General features: G+C 38.0%; 1 protein-coding gene across 1 annotated transcript in view; it reads left to right on the top strand.

Moving 5' to 3' along the window:
* MRE11 (MRE11 homolog, double strand break repair nuclease) overlaps positions 1-7,449 on the top strand; it is a 69,298-nt gene extending 61,849 nt beyond the window's left edge. Inside the window, exons 18-20 of the mRNA XM_061202694.1 lie at positions 104-171; positions 4,164-4,242; positions 6,682-7,449. Coding sequence (XP_061058677.1) covers positions 104-171; positions 4,164-4,242; positions 6,682-6,738 — 204 coding nt within the window. The 3' untranslated portion in view covers positions 6,739-7,449. The remainder of the gene's footprint in view (positions 1-103; positions 172-4,163; positions 4,243-6,681) is intronic.
* The last annotated feature ends 10,520 nt before the right edge of the window (positions 7,450-17,969 follow it).

Genomic DNA, 17,969 nt, shown 5'->3' on the forward strand with positions numbered 1-17,969 from the left:
AACTTTTTGTAAAAATATATATTTTTTGACGTTAGTTAATGCATTTTTATTCAGATTTTCCATTCCCACAAAGACTATTTGCTGTTTTGTTTCTCCCCCTTAGGTAATTGTGGTAGATGAGTCAGATACGGAAGAAGACATTTTTCCTACCACTTCCAAAGCTGATCAAAGGTCGGTGCAGTGACTTCCTGCAAAAAGGAATATCTGAAAAAATTAAAAATTATCCAGAATTCAACATATACATTTCTCTATGCTACGGAAGTCTGATTTTTAAAAAAATTTTATGTATGTATGTATGTATGGCTGTGTTGGGTCTTCATTCCTGCACACAGGCTTTGTCTAGTTGCGGCGAACGGGGGCTACTCTTCATTGCGGTGTGCGGGCTTCTCATTGCGGTGGCTTTTCTTATTACAGAGCATGGGCTCTAGGCGTGCAGGCTTCAGTAGTTGTGGCTCACAGGCTCAGTAGTTGCGGCACACGGGCTTAGTTGCTCTGTGGCATGTGGGATCTTCCCAGACCAGGGTTCAAACCCATGTCCCCTGCATTGGCAGGCAGATCTTAACCATTGCGCCACCAGGGAAGCCCTGAAAGTCTAACAGATTTATTTTCAGCTAGTCACATATGTACAAAAGTGAAAAATAGACCAAGGGGTAGTTCGTGGAGTCAATGCAGCATTATTACAAGTATTTTCACTGAAACTTTGAATAACTTGTCATTCATTTCCTTTTGCCTTTATTACCCACCCAGCGATTTTCTTGCTGGAGTACTATGTCCTCTCCAATTAACAGAAAATAGCTTTGTATTTTGTTAATATTCTGTTTCAGCTTTTAGCACTTCCTATGTGTCAGGTACCATTCTGAGCCTTTGCATATGAATTAGCTTATTTGCATATGAATTAGCTTATTTGCTGCTCACAGTCACTCCAGGAGGTAAATATACTTACAACTCTGTTTTCCCCGTTTTACCTTTGAAGAAAGTGAGGCATGGTAGTCTAAGTAACTTACCTAAGGTCACACAGCCAGTCACGGAGCCAAGCATTCTGCTCCAGGACCCATCTTTGCTGTTGCTGCTGCTGCTGCTTTTTTTTTTTTTTTTTCTTAATTTTATTGACGTATAGTTGATTTACAATGTTGTGTTAATCTCTGCTGTACAGCAAAGTGAATCAGTTGTACATATTCATATTCTTTTCCATTATGGTTTATCACAGGATACTGAATATGGTTCCCTATGCTATGCAGTAGGACCTTGTTGTTTATCCATCCTGTGTATCAATATAATAATTTGCATCTGCTAACCCCAAACTCCCACTCCATCCCTCCCCCACCTGCCTCCCCCTTGGCAGCTACAAGTCTGTCCTCTATGTCTGTGAGTCTTGTTTCTGTTTTGTAGATAAGTTCATTTGTGTCGTATTTTGGATTCCACATGTAAGTGATATCATGTGATCTTTGTCTTTCTCTTTCTGACTTACTTCGCTTTAGTACGATAATCTCTAGGTCCATCCTCTGCTGTTGCTTCTTCACATAATAGATTAAGCTCTCAGACCTCTGTGCATGTAATAAGAATCATTTAATTGACGAGAGGAGATTTAGAAACGAACATTTTGGCAAGAAATCTGAAATCAGCCTTGGCAGATTTGTGTCCCTGATGACAGCAACTGGGTGCCACAATTTATGCTGTCTTTGAAGAATTGTTTAGTAATGGCCTGGTTTGTATAGTTATTTCACTCATCATTTAAAGTATTTAAGCTCTACCACTTACTGAGTGTGGACCTTGTGCAAGTTTTTTTGACTTCTGTGCCTCAGTATCCTCATTTGTAAGATGAAGATAATAATATTTACCTCAAAGTGTTGTTATGAGGCTTTAAAGTGAGTTAATATTTGTGAAGTGCTAAGTACAGTACTTAACACATAGTAACACCTCTAGAAGGGCTTATTGAAGAAATAACAGGCTAGGGAAATAGAACAAGAATAATGGGAAGAATGGTAAGCAGTAAAAGCACTAATATTCTAGTAGCTGACTTTAAAAAGGAAAGAACTTCCAACTGTAAAACTCCTTTCTGCTGGATGGGCAGTGGAAATCCACCCACTTTTCCCTGGAAAAACTGCACCAAACTCTACATGGTTGTACTGGGGATAAAAGGACCCTTCCAGATTTGATAGAGCTGGTGGCAACCCTCCCCCCACCACCGACCTTAAAGCAGTGAGCAAGAGAAGACCTGGCCCCATCAGGCCAGGTAGAGGAGGAGAGATGGAGGGGATTCTATTAAACCTTGCAGTGGGGGGAGCCAACATTTTGGTGGCACCTTTTATGTACCAAGGCCAATTTAACATGTTCTCTTATGCTTGTGATGCTGCTACAACTGACATAATTGGCTGAACATCTCTAGGTAGGAATTCTGACTTGTGCCTCCAAATTATATCTGTACAAAAATGGAGAAGACTTACAGCTTGTGGCACTCAATGTAAAACACCCTGTCTGCCTTATTTTTGAGCCATCCACAGGAAACTAATCCAATTAAACATTTTTTGACATCCAGGACAATAGCCCATTTATTTGACCCAACAGTCAAAACTGTATAACCATTCTTCCCTTCCTGCCACTGCTTTCTAAGGATAGGGGACCTCTCATAGACTGGATCTGTAGGTGTGTGAGGTCCTCTGGTGCAGAATTAGGGGCTCCTGCTATGATCAAATGAGCCAGCATCTGGTGTAGAATGCCTGGCTTGTTTCTGGACACCACTGGTTATTTGTCTGGGGAGACATCAGCAAGCGGAGTCAGGCCTCAGTGGGTGCTTCTTCCTATAACCCCCCTCTTTCCCCAGCTCTCACAGCAACAATGCCTCACCTGCTGTGGCTAGCCTTGGCACTGTGGCTTCATGCTTTTGATCTGCTTCTTCCTGTCACAGATGATGGAAACAAGTCAACAATGATCAGTTCCTGCTTAGGTCAAGTACAGAGAGTTGGGGACTTCCCAGGTAGATTGGTTGATAGATTCCTTGATCCTCTACCTCCAAAGCTATGTTGCTCTTCAAGTTTGCTCGGCAAATCCTCCTGTCCTTTACTTTTGTGCCTAAGAGCCTGTGGATTTTTCTGTTTCCTTCTGATGCATAGACCTCTTGACTCTCAACAATTTGTCCAGACAAGACCTTTAGATAGATTTTGTTTGCTATAGTAACATCCCAAAGCATGGTAATAAATTGTTGGCTAAGAGTTCACAAACACTGCTTTTATTTAAGACAGGAGCCGGCAGACTTTTTTCTTAAAGGGCCAGGTAGTAAATATTTTAGACTTTGCGGGCCAAGAGGCAAAACTGGGGATATTATGTAGGTGCTTATATAACCATTTAAATATACCCATTTCAAAATGTGAAGACCATTCTTAGCTGACAGGCTGTAAGGAACAGGTAGGCTGGATTTGGTCTGCTAGCCAAGTTTGCTGGCCCCTGTCCTAAGATGACTTAAAATTTTTGTTAGTAAAAATACATAGGAATATGAGTTCCATCACTACAAGTTAAGCTTCATAAAAGTAGATTCCTGATTATCTTGCTTACTGATGTTTCCCAGGGCCTATCATAGTACCTGGCAGGGGTCAAGCACTAAGTAAATATTTGTTATTCGGACTGGACACAAATAATATTAACAGTGAGGCAACCCTAGAAAGCGGTGAGCCTTTCCTAAGATCCTTTTATCCTGTTATAGAAACGTAACTGAGATTTGATTTAAAATATTTCAATATTGCCATAATTTTCAGGAGTAGAGGATGGTAGTAGATACGTGTTAATATATGCTAAGAACTATGATGTCAGCAAACATCTGTGGCGTGCTTCATGTGTGTCAGGCACTGATCAAAGTGTTTAAGTATATAAACACATTTAATCTTTAAAAAGTTCTTATCATCCTCGTTTTACAGGTGAGGAAATTGCGGCACAGAGAGGCTCAGCTGCTTGAAGCCATGTAGCTCCTAAATGGCAGAACTGGAATTCAGACCCTGACATCAGGGTCCTTTTCATTGCCACTAAGCTCCTACTGCCTCTAATGCAGCTCGAAGGGAATGTGTTAGTTATTTTTATTCATGGCTGCTACTAAAATGAAAAACTTAGCTAGAAAGGCCTCTGTGATGAATTCTTTGGTTCATTTTCTCTGTTTTTCTCATATTTTGCCTCAGGTGGTTGAGCACTTCATCATCGAGCAAACACATGTCCCGGAGCCACATCACTAAAGGGGTTGATTTTGAATCAGATGAGGTAATAGCGTAATACGTTAAGTCTTAAATAATTCTTAAATGTTTATAAAATCTGAATAGGGACTGCTAAGCTAGTTGCCGAAAATTATTTCTAAAAATAGTTTCATTGATCACCTTCCTTTGAACCATAGTTAATATTGACTCAATGAGTGGCCTCTGCTGAGTGCTCATCGATGGAAATACCTCAGATGTGAAAGGCCTGCAGATCCTTAACATATAATATTCACTCAGCTCTTATTTAACTTGCCCAGTTAACAGTAGAATCAGAATAGTTTTTTCAGCTTCTGTTGTTTATGTTTGGAGAAATAGTGGTGATGATATCGTGAAAGCCTTTAATGTTACTTTACAACAGAATGTTTATTAAATGTTCACTATATGCTCTACACATTTCCCGTATATTTAAGGTGGTACATGATGGTGTTTTTCAGTTGTGGTAGAAACACATAACATAAAACTTACCATCTTAACCAGTTTTTTTTTTTAATTAATTAATTTATTTATTTACGGCTGTGTTGGGTCTTCGTTTCTGTGTGAGGGCTTTCTCCAGTTGCGGCAAGCGGGGGCCACTCTTCATCGCGATGCGCGGGCCTCTCACTATCGCGGCCTCTCTTGTTGCAGAGCACAGGCTCCAGACGCGCAGGCTCAGTAGTTGTGGCTCACGGGCCCAGTTGCTCCGCGGCATGTGGGATCTTCCCAGACCAGGGCTTGAACCCGTGTCCCCTGCATTGGCAGGCAGATTATCAACCACTGCGCCACCAGGGAAGCCCCATCTTAACCAGTTTTAAGTGTACAGTTTGTTCACTAATATTAAGTATATTCACACTGTTGTACAACGATCTCCAGAACCTTTTCATGTTCCAAAACCAAAAATCTATACCCATTGAACCACATCTCCTTATTTTCCCCTCTCCTCAGCCCCTGGCAAGGGGCTCTTCTACTTTGTGTCATTATGATTTTGACTACTCTGATACTTCATATAAGTGGAATTATACAACATTTGTCTTTTTGTGCCTGGCTCATTTCACTGAGCATAGTGTCCTCCAGGTTCATCCCTGTTGTACCACATGACTCACGCCTTTGATTTTGAGCTTCACCTGCTGCCGTCACGTTCCCTGTGTCCCAGCTGTGGTTTTGAAACAGCTTGAAGAGAAGACGCCCCAGAACTCAGGCTGCAAAGAAAAATGGCACCATGAGCTCAGTCTACCTATTGAATACTAGCATGTTGCCTCCAGGAGAGAAGTGGGCAGTTGTTGACCCGTTTGTTAATTCCAAAGCATCTAGATATACATGTGGTTATATGTTACTTACAGAAATTCATATAGTTCATGTTAGCTGCAAAGGAGAACTATTAGCAAATTCTCTACTATAGTTTGGATTTATCTCTGGTTTATTAACGAGTTCTGCCTTTTATGGTAGCAGAAAATGAATCAATAATTGAGAGTGAATTTTTGTTTCTCAAGGCATCCATATCTCACTAGAGATAGCTAATTTAGCAAACACTGGGACATGTTAATGTCACCAGCAGAGCCTAACACCAAATAATTATCCCTTTTTATTAATGTCTTAAAAGAAACATAAATCAAAACTTTAAAAATTTGCTTTCTCTTTTGAATAGTTAGTTATAGAATGTATATCATTGATTTTATGTTAACCTCATCAAATTATGTATTTGGGGCTTATCGAAGGTTAAGTTTTCATTCTCTCTAATTAAATTCTTAGTTAACATCTGATATTCCTGCCTATTCTTACTATGCATATAATCTACGTCCCAGCAGCATGGGAACTCTTTGAAACTAAATAGTTCCTCTACTTATTTTTCCAAAAAAAAATATTTGAAAGGTTGCTTTCCTAGGTTGCTTCTTATACCAGTCTGAGAGTAGCTATTTCTAGCATTAAATGGGTAATGGAAATAAAAATTACAGCTATTTCTGAATTAGGTCATGTGGCTTCATTATTTTTTTGGCTCTGAATTTGCAGAACATCAGATATACCAGTTATAAAATGTAAGTGAAAAAAAAAAACCTATTTAAAAACCTAATAGAAATGACTTGAAGAGTTTTTTTTGTTTTTTTTTTTTTTGTCTTGCCCATGCCTTATTTGCTTTTATTAAGGTGAATAATTGAGAGAAGTATATATGATATATATTGTGGGCTTATATATATACACACATATACAGCAGGATAAATTTTTATTTTTAATGCTTGCTAAGAATTTAGTTGGACTTTCATTGTTTTAACAATGAAATAGCTACTAAGGAAGGGAGGAAGAGAAAAAAATTGACAAACTATTCATATTTATAAAGGAAATAGAAAAATGAAAGTCTACCCCATGTGAAAGGAGAAAATGGCTCTTACTGGTATTGTTTTGCCCATAAGAACTTCTGTCTTGTTTCAGTGAAGCGTGGAACAGTCACTAATTTTACATTTGGATGTCATTCCAGGATGATGATGATGATCCTTTTATGAACCTTAGTTCTTTAAGAAGAAACAGAAGATAATATATTTAATGGCAGTTTGAAGTGTTCAAGATTCAGGAAAAATCGAAACGTTGCAAACTACGAGTTTACCAGTTGAAGATTTGAAGATTTTTTGAGTATTGCTGTTAACTGAAGAATTTGAATGATTCTTACTTAACAGAGAAACTAATGTATAAAAATTTATGTTTTTGAATATCATTTCCTGAACATGACTTCATTATTTGAGAAACTTCCCAGCTCAAGGGCATATAGAATAGCATTGGTTTTCCTTATTTTTTAATCTGGTTGTTAACATTACCTGTTCTATAAATGCTCCATAAAACTTAGAATGTTGTTTTTCTGACATACATCAGTATATGTCTTACCGAGTGAGAGCTTTGCTTAAATACAGTCTTGAGTAAGGACTAAAATAAATCTACCATTGTATGTTTCTGCTTTATAATCAAAGACTGTCAGTATTTTAAGGTTATTATATTTAGCCAAAGTTGAGGAAAAGAGCTTATAGAATCTAGCCCTTTTTATAATTTTCGTAACTTCTAGACATCCTGGATTTCCTGCAGGTAAAACAATTTATATGAAACGGTACCTAAGCTCACTGTCTGTTACTCAGTATATGTTCTTTTTCTAATGCTTGTGGTAGTATCAGCCAGAAACTTTGAATGATTACATATACCCTATACTTTGAATAATTAGATGTAAGTTTGTATCAAAAAATAAAGTCTGTCAGAATTATTGAGTTTTTTTATTCCAGTTGTAGCAAAGATTCCAGAGGATTATGTTCCCATTGAATGGTGGTAATTTTCTCCATTATTTTCTATTATTAATGGTTTTCTCTCTCTCTCTCGCTCTCTCTTTCTCTCTCTCTCTCTCACCTGTTTCTAGGAGGAAAGGGTTAAAATAATTTAACCATATCTTCTTAGAAGCTATTGAAGAATTTTTTTTTTTTTTTTTTTTTAAGATAGAGTGGTCACTTGAACCTTATGGTTATATTAGATAAACATATTGAAATATAACTTCTGTGGAATATCAATGCCAAGGTTTCTCATTAATAATATTTTATCTTAACATTGAGCATGGGCAATTCTAAAATCTTAGAGAAGCAGCTCCTGTTACATTTTCTTCCTTGTATTCGGGGGACCTAAGAATTTGACCTCTTCAGATTGAAGTTCAATAATCCCATTCTCCTTTTTAAGACTCTGTTTAAAGACTCCCTGAGAGTATTCCTTCTTTTCATCTTACAATGCAGCTATATATTCAAGACTCCTTAAGGAAGTTATAGATCTTGGTGGTACAACAGCCTGACATTTCTTTATATGTAGAAACAAACGCTAGACTGAGTGATATTCCTGATTATTGGCATATTCATACCTAGAATGTGTCAAACTATAAAAGACAGCATTTGCTTAGTGGCTGCCTCTATATCATAGCTCTTTTAATGGGTCTAAGTCAAGAATTGCGATGTAACCTTCATTTCTTTAAAAATGTTTTCTGTGCCTCACTTGAGCGTAAGGATTATTTTAGCAGGTTGCATTAACTCAGCAGAAGGCCTTGTCCTGTGAAATATTCTCAGGCACATCTGCTCCCACCTTTAATATTCCCAGTATTTGAATGAAGCAAAGATGAAATCATGAGTAAGAGTTGCTCTCCATGGTGGGATGGAAGCTGGTTTGGGCGGCTGTCTGGGAAGACTCAGCCAATGGCTCTTCTCACCTGCCAATGAGATGTCACCTGCTGGGGTGAGGGTCATAGTGAGGGAGATGGTCACTAATGCATCCTGACAGGTTCCTGAGAAAAAAAGAGTAAGGCTTTCTCCCTTCCTACAAACTGCTCTACGGTATGAAAGAGGTACTAAATGTGATTTTGTTAGCTCCTAGGAAAAGTGATTCCATGGCAGTGAGAGAGGGTGAAACTCTCAGCCAATTCAGGTCATTTTGTGAATAGCGTGTGTCACTTCCTGGAAATACAGTAAATAGGAAGGAAAAGCCTTTTTGATGAATATTGCTGCATAGTTAAATATGCCACATATCCTTGATATTCTGTATTGATGCAGTGAAGTCTAGGGTTTTTTGGGCAGTTTTCAGACACGTTGGGATAGGTGTGTAGCGGTGATTTCCAGATGACTGCAAAGCCCCAAGAGTTGCTCTGGAGGCTGAGAGAGGGCCTCAGTGAAAACATTTTGAGGAAAAAAATCCTTCCATCGTTTACCAAAGAATATCCCTCTTTCTGGCATTTTGTTGTGTATCAAAAATACAATAGTGCATTTACAATTCTAGGAAATAAAAGTGGTACTTGTAGAAAATTCAAGCATTTAGGCATACGACTTTCAATTTGGGTACAAATTGGACATTTTTTCCCTAAACTTTTAAAATTATGACCTGCAATAACAGAAAAGTCATGTGTTTTAACAAATAATGATAAAGTGAGCCTCAGGGCATTCTCTATACAGGTCAGGAAATAGAATATGACCAATGCCTCAGAAGCCCACCAGTGTTCTCTCCCAGAAACTCGTCTTGACTCCTGCAATTCAGAAGTTCTTACTTTTGCCACAAGGTGGTGCTTCCAAATCTAAAATTAAGTCAGTGTAGTTTTGAAGTAAATTTGGAACCTGTGCATACTAAACTATGCAGTAAAACCAAAATTAGCTTTCTAATTTTATATGTAAATTGCTTGACATATTTCACCTGGCTCAGCCTGGTGAAATTGCCAGGAAATTGCCTGTAAAATTGATAAATTTTACATGTAAAGGGTCAAGAAGAAAACATTTTATGTTTTAATAAACAAAGAGGAAAAACTCTTTATTGGAAAAATGGAATAAAAAAGTCTCCCATTGTAAAATTTTTCTGATGAAATGTACTATATTTAAAAATAACGGGACTGGGCTTCCCTGGTGGCGCAGTGGTTGAGAATCTGCCTGCCAATGCAGGGGACACGGGTTCGAGCCCTGGTCTGGGAAGATCCCACATGCCGCGGAGCAGCTGGGCCCGTGAGCCACAACTACTGAGCCTGCGCGTCTGGAGCCTGTGCTCCGCAACAAGAGAGGCTGCGATAGTGAGAGGCCCACGCACCACGATGAAGAGTGGCCCCTGCTTGCCACAACTAGAAGAAAGCCCTCGCACAGAAACGAAGACCCAACACAGCCATAAATAAATAAACAAACAAACAAACAAACAAATAAATAAATAAATATAACGGGACTTCCCTGGTGGCACAGTGGTTAAGAATCCACCTGCCCATGCAGGGGACATGGGTTCGATCCCTGGTCCGGGAAGATCCCACATACTGCGGAGCAACTAAGCCCGTGTGCCACAACTACTGAACCCACGTGCCACAACCGAAGCCCGCAGTGCCTAGAGCCTGTGCTCCGCCACAAGAGAAGCCACTGCAGTGAGAAGCCCTCGCACCGCAGCGAAGAGTAGCCCCGGCTTGACACAGCTAGAGAAAGCCCACGCGCAGCAACAAAGACTCAACATGGCCAAAAAGAAATTAATTAATTAATTTAATTTAATAAAAATAACCATCCCCCAATGTAATCTGATGTCCTCTTTTGTATCTCTCATACATTTAATTCACAGTATTTTGTGGCTTTTTAAAGTTAACTACCATTAAGATTATTATAAAAGTTTTTATAGAATGAAGACTTGGTTTTTTGAGTCCAAAGAGCTTCCATATTTTGAACGAAAAATGTCCACATTTCATCATTTGCTTTTCTCATTTTCTTTTAATAGTCTGAACTTAATGTTTAATAGCTAGGTCTGAAAATACTAGCGATTTAGCTTAATCTCTTAAGAAGTCAGTTCACGTAGCTTGCTATTGCCATGACTGATAACTAGATCTGATTTTAGCTGTTTAAATCGTAAAGGCAATGCATATTTATTCCTCAAAATTCAGACATTGAAATTTTATCAAAACATGTGTATTTCCCTATAATCCTCTCCCCAGACACAACCTCTCAACAACTATGTATATATTTCTCCAGTTACTTTCGGCATGACTACTAACAAAAATTGTTGAATTAGAACCCCAAATTGTATAGTCAAATATTTTAGTCTCTGTGTCAAGGTGTATGTTCACCTTGGTACTTTTCTTCACATTCTGATTTTTCCATATCTTCTTTATCAAACTCTTTTTTTTTTATTTTTTAAGGGAACGCTATTTATTTATTTCTTTATTTTGGCTGTGTTGGGTCTTCATTTCTGTGCAAGGGCTTTCTCTAGTTGCGGCGAGCAGGGGCCACTCTTCATCGCGGTGCGCGGGCCTCTCACTGTCGCGGCCTCTCTTGTTGCGGAGCACAAGCTCCAGACGCGTAGGCTCAGTAGTTGTGGCTCACGGACCTAGTCGCTCCGCGGCATGTGGGATCTTCCCAGACCAGGGCTTGAACCCGTGTCCCCTGCATTGGGAGGTGGATTCTCAACCACTGCACCACCAGGGAAGCCCTATCAAACTCTTTTAATTAAACCATCATTGCCTGTTTTAAGAGGTAATTGTACTGCTTTCCGATGTGTAATTTAAATGTTATCACTCAATAATAATTTGGGTCAAATAAAAGAATATTTAATCTGTGTGCCTTGACGTCATAAGTGGTAAAGTGAGATTCAAAGAGCTCTTGCCTGGTGATTGCACATAATAGTTGATTAAATGAAAGAAGCACAATGGATATTAGGCTGGTTGGCCCAGGCCACACTCTCTTCTGCCTGTCAGAACCACTAGGCAGTGCTGATGATTCACGTACAGCTACCCAACACTAGTGCTTGAGTACCCTTGATCACAGTGCCTGTTTAATTTCAAGAGTTTCATGTTCGTTTTGTTTAAAAATCAGTATTTTCTCCACCATAAGCTTATAAAACTAACTTCAGCCTACCTATGATTGCATTTGAACTGATTGCAGGGTGTATCTGGACTTTGCGCAAATGCTGCTAGAGGCAAAAAGCCATTGCCTAATGGCATAAGAGGTGCAATTGCACGTCTGTTGGTTTTTTTGGTTTTTTGTGGGGGTTTTTTGGTTTTTTGTGGGGTTTTTTTGTCTATTGGTCTTAATAGTCTGGAAATAGGACTTGTGAAATGACATCTATCCATCCATAGACATATCTGAAAACGCCCAATGGTTGATCATCCCAGTCTTGATTTCTGAGCTTTTTAGTAGTGCTTTAAAACCAGGTCATGTTTTTTAAACTTTTAATTTTGAAATAATATCAAATTTATGGAAAATGTGTAAGAATACTAGAGTACTTTTTACCTTTTACGCAGATTCACCAATTTTTAACATTTCGTCATTTAAAAAGTTATTCTCTATGTGTGTATGTTCCACACATATATATTCATATACAACCATGAACATGCACACTTACATATACTTTTTTTCAATCTTTTGAGAGTAGGTTGCAAGGGATAATGCTCCTTTACCCCTTAGTATTTTTCTTCAGTATATACTCATGTGTCCTCAAATCTTACTCCCTTCCCTGTTGCCCCATCCCTTTCTCCTTTTTCTGCTCTATCCATTGTAGGTAAACAGTTTCATTCTTGTTTATCCTTTCTGCATTTCTTTTTGCTAAAAGTGGATATGTGTATTTTTAATTTCCCCATTTTTCTTATACAAAAATTTGTATGCTATATATATTCTCACTCCGAATAATATATCCTAGAAATTATTCCCTACAATTTTATAAAGGTCTTTTCTGTTTTTCATAGCTACACAGTACTCCATTGAATTTAAATACCATGGTTTATTCTATCACTCTCCTACATATGGGTATTTAAGTAGTTCCAATATTTACAATATATAAATAATGCTGCAATATTAACCTTATTAGTATTTTCATATTTTTGGAAGTTTATCTTCAGAGTCAATTCCTAGAAGGTGGGATTGCTGGGTAAAAGGGTGAATGCATATGTAGTTTTGCTAAATACTGCCAAATTCCCTCCAGAGAGTTTGCATCGTTTTGTATTTCTGCCAAAAATGTGTAAGACTGCCTATTTCTCCATATAGACTGCCATATTTCTCCTCACCATCAGAATTAATTGTCAAGCTTTTGATTTTTTGCCAATCTAGTGGATGATTATCTCCATGTAGTTTTAGTTTTCATTTCTGTTATGAATGAAGTTGAACTTGTAAATGTATGTGTAAGGGCCATTTTTGGTACATTGCTTGTTCGTGTATTTTGTCCATTTTTCTAGGATTTTTAGTCCCTTCCCCCCCAAATTAATTTTTTAAAAACTTTTATATTAAGGATATTGGCCCTTTGTCTATAATGTATTGCAAAATTTGTTTTCTTTCCTTTTGTGCTCTTATAGTTTCGTTTCTTTCACATTTAGATCTCTGATCCATTTAGAGTTTACTCTTTGTAAAGTTGTGAGAAATGGATTTAATTTTATCTTTTACAAATGACTATCCAGTTGTCTGTGCATCATTTATTAAAGTGGCCTCTTTGCCCCAGCAACGTGCTACATAGATTCTCATATGTAGTGTGGTCTATTTCTGGACTTTCTGTTCCATTCCATTGGTCTGTCTCTTCATGCACTGATAGCACAAGGTTTAAATATGAAGGCTGTGTAGTATGGTATAATGTCTGATAGGGCTAATCACCCCTCATAGCTTTTCATTTTCAATGTTTTCTTAGCTATTCTTTTATGTTTGTTTTTCCAAATGAACTTAAGTATCAATTTTGTAGCTTCAGCAACAAAAAAATTTTTTGGTTTTTTTTTGGAGGAATTGCATTAAATTTATAAATTAGGAAGAACTGACATCTTGTATGGATGTCAAGTCTATTTTATGTGTTTCAGAAATGTTCTAAATGTTCTTCATAGAGGTTTTGAACACTTCTAAAATTTAACCTTAAGTATTTTGTCTTTTGCGCTGCTATTGTGATTATAGTTTTTCTCTTCCATTATATCTTTTTTAAAAAATTTTATTTATTTTATTTATTTTTGGCTGCATTGAGTCTTCATTGCTGTGTGCGGGCTTTCTCTAGTTGCAGTGAGCAGGGGCTACTCTTCGTTGCGGTGGCTTCTTGTTGCGGAGCATGGGCTCTAGGCATGCGGGTTTCAGTAGTTGTGGCATGCGGGCTCAGTAGTTGTGGCTTGTGGACTCTAGAGTGCAGGTTCAGTAGTTGTGGTGCACGGGCTTAGTTGCTCCACAGCATGTGGGATCTTCCCGGAACAGGGCTCGAAACAGTGTCCCCTGCATTGGCAGGAGGATTCTTAACCACTGTGCCACCAGGGAAGCCCTTCCATTATATCTTATAACTGGTTATTTTTATATATGAAAGCTATTCATTTTTGCATGATAATTTTATATCCTGCTAACTTGCTGAATTCTATCGTTTAAATTTGTTTTATCGTTGATGCGCTAGGATTTTCCAGGTGTAATTTTATGTGACCCACCAATAAAGATATTTTTCCTTCTTGTTTCAATTCTTATGCCTTTAATTTTTTCTCTTATCTAAGTGCATTGGCCTCCACCTCCATGTTAATATATCAAAAAAACTGGCAAAGTGCAGACAGGGAATGTAAAGTTTTTTCTATACACTTTGGTGGAATGTTACCAAAGTTAAAAAACTGTAACTAAAAATAGCTCGGAAAATTCTTCTCCAGGCAAATTTTATAAATTTACCAAATAATAACTTCATTCAAGTGGAATTATACGTTGTGTACCTTATCGTGTATGACTTCTTTCTCACAGTGTGATGTCTGAGATCATTCATGTTGCAGCATGACTTTGTACTTTTTCATTGCTTATAGCAGTTTCCGCTCTCACCAGTCCATATCCTTGCAAAATATTTGGTATTTTCAGTCTTTTTAATTTTAGTCATACTGATGGATATGTAATAGTATCTTCTTGTGGTTTTATTTTCATTTCTCTGATGACTAATGATGTTAAGGAACATTTCATATTTTTTGTGCAAATTTTGATGTCATCTTTTGGGATATACATATTCAGACATTTTGCCCATTTTTGAATGGGTTGTCTGCCTTTTTCTTACTGATTTCTGGGAGATATATTTTATACAATTCCTTTGTTGAGTATATGTATTGCAAAATCTTCTCCAGTGGCTTACCTTTTTGTTCTGTAAATGATGTGTTGTTGAACAGAAGTTCTTAATTTCAACAAAGGTCAATTTATCAATGATTAATGTTTCTGTGTCCTGTTTGAGAAAACCATTCTCTATCCTAAGATCATAAAGAGATTCTTCTGTGTTATGTCCCAGAAGCTTATCTGATTTGCCTTTCACATTTAACTCTACAGTCCAGCTGGGAGTTGATTTTTATGTGTGGTCTGAGATAGGAATCATGTTTCATTCTATTCCACATGGAGATGCACTGGCCTCAGCACCATTTGTTGAAATGACAGTCCTTTACCCCTGCTCTGCAGAGCTATCTTAGTCATTAATTAACAGACCATATATATACAGATCTATTTCTGAAATCTTTATTCTGTTCCATTGCTCTATTTGGAATTAATTGCTATAGTTTTATAATGAGTTTTATAATAAGAACAAGTCTTCCATCTTTGTTTTTCCCCCCCAAGGTTTTCTTGGTAATTCCTGGCTGTACAAATTTTCAAGTAAATTTTGTAATTATATATACTGCTTGTGAGCTAATATAAGGTCTTAACAAAAATACCTGTGTGGTTTCAGTTTGGTTATAATTTTTTTTTATTGAAGTATAGTTGATTTACAATGTTGTGTTAATTTCTGCTGTACAGCAAAGTGATTCAGCTATGTATGTGTGTGTATATATATATATATTCTTTTTTTTTAATATAAATTTATTTATTTATTTATTTTTGGCTGCGTTGGGTCTTTGTTGCTGTGCGCGGGCTTTCTCTAGTTGCAGCAAGTGGGGGCTACTCTTCGTTGTGGTGCGCGGGCTTCTCATTGTGTTGGCTTCTCTCGTTGCGGAGCATAGGCTCTAGGCACGTGGGCTTCAGTAGTTGTGGCATGTGGGCTCAGTAGTTGTGGCTCGTGGGCTCTAGAGCACAGGCTCAGTAGTTGTGGTGCACGGGCTTAGTTGCTCCACAGCATGTGGGATCTTCTTGGACCAGGGTTCGAACCCATGTCCCCAGCATTGGCAGGTGGATTCTTAACCACTGTGCCACTAGGGAAGTCTCCACATTCTTTTTTAATATTTTTTTCCATTATGGTTTATCTCAGGATATTGAATATAGTTCCCTGTGCTATATAGTTGGTTATAATTCTTAACTGTTGTCAATTGCAGTTGATTTAATTTAAACCTTGATCTTATTCCCAGGCTTGACTAGACATTTCCTTTGATAGTCAAAGAAACCAATTTTGGTTGCCAAAGCTAAAGTTTGCTGGGTGAGATTAGGAAAATATCCTGTTCTTGCTGGTACCTTCCTGTTTCCTACCTGAAATGTTATCAACCTCATTTACCTGGCCTAATATTCCTTTGCCCATTGATGGCATAGCCCAGTCAAGAGAGGGTAATACTGTTTCTTATGCCCCCACCTCACCCACCTTCTTTTCCTCCAACTTGTTTAAAGCATGTGCTGTTTTTCCCTCCTCTCCTGAAACGCTTCCTACATTTACAAAACAGTCAATCTGGGCTTTCTTCCAGTTCTGATCTTCACTACCCAACCCCCTCTGCCTCTCCACCCACTAGTTTCCTTCCATCTTCATTTCCACTTCCTAATACGCATCTCCTTATATTCTGCAGGGGTCCCTTCTCCTCATCAGATGCAGCAGGTGCTACGAAGGGAATGAGGAAAGGAGGAAAATGAGGGAGAGAACTGTTTATTGAGTTGCTCTTCCATGCCAGGCCCAGGTGTATATACACATTGTCATTATTTAATTCTCATAACACTACATAGTAGACATTATTACCCTTTTTTAAATAGCTTAAGATCACACAGCTAATAAATGTAGGGCTGAGATTTAAATCTAATTCTGTCTGAATCCAAATCTCATTCTTTCCACATGACCACACTGCCTCCCATGAACTGAGGCATGTCCTGACTTACAGCTTAAAACATTAGTCTCAAATCCTAATGCATCTTTGAACAGAGACTATACAGAAAAGAAGGGCAAAGTCCAAAGTAGAATGTGAGCTAGATCTCAAGTTGGCCCAGGCGGGGTGAACACCCAGAGGAGAGCTTTCCCTTGGAGAGAGACATTTCAGGTGGTTACAGGGATTCATATTAAACAATGAGCAGTAAATATGGGTGACTCACTGACCAAGTTCTTATGAATATTGAAAAGTAAATGGTTTCCAATTGGTCCAGATAAAATCTATAATAGATGATAGACAGATAGACAGAGAATGGGTGACCACTGGGATTCTCAGGATTGATTCAGTTAGGTTTAATGTGTCCATCAACTAAAAACTTGTTTAATAGTAATTTCCCACAGGAAGTTTTTCTATTTTGGGGGTTTTTTCTCCAAATCATATTTATTATTTTTTCTCTGATTATTTAAAAAAACTATAGGAAAACTAAAAAGTACTAAACAGCACAAAGAAAAATATATATATATATAATTAATATAGTAAATGTATATGTATTTGTGAATATAGCTGCTTTGTTTCTTTAAGATAAATTCTTAGATGTGAACTTTTTGGACATAAAGTGTGGGTCATATTTTAAACACTTGGTAAAAACCTACAAATTCCCTTGTTGAATGGCCAGAGGACATGAATTTTAAAATGACAGACTGGAAATGCAAATAGCTAATAAGCCCAGGACTTTATTAGTAATTAAATTAACTTAAGGGACATATCATTTTTAACTATTGAAATAGAGGCTTTTCATTCATGTGATTTTTTTTTTTTTTTTTTTTTTTTTTTTGGCTTCAGGACAGGTTTAATTACTCCAGTTAAGGACAGAGAGATAGCACCTAGAGTACTGCTCCCAGCCTTGAGGATTCAGTAGAACACTGACTTTCATTAAGGAAAATAGACCAAATATTGCTAATACAGAGCCACTGCATTTTTCAGGCAAGTCAATTAGGAAAGCTCCTCCTTGAAAACGGATGAATAGTTCTCAGAAAAAGGAGGAGCCATTATTCCTCTGAACCACCCATGAACATTCCAGAGAAGAGGCAGATAGAGAGTTAGATTCTAGAAGAGACGGCAGCGAGGAGCTAGGCCCTTACGCAGGTGGCGGTGGCCAGCAGAGATGGTGCAATGAGCCCCAGGCCTCCTTGGTCCTAGGAGAACGCTCTGGACCAGAGGTCTGCAAGAAAAGGCTGGGTAATGCCACCAGTCTTCACAGACAGACAGGCCTCCTCTGGACTGTAGCGCAG

Source organism: Eubalaena glacialis, chromosome 10 (assembly GCF_028564815.1).
Source record: "Eubalaena glacialis isolate mEubGla1 chromosome 10, mEubGla1.1.hap2.+ XY, whole genome shotgun sequence".
Lineage (NCBI taxonomy): Eukaryota > Metazoa > Chordata > Mammalia > Artiodactyla > Balaenidae > Eubalaena > Eubalaena glacialis.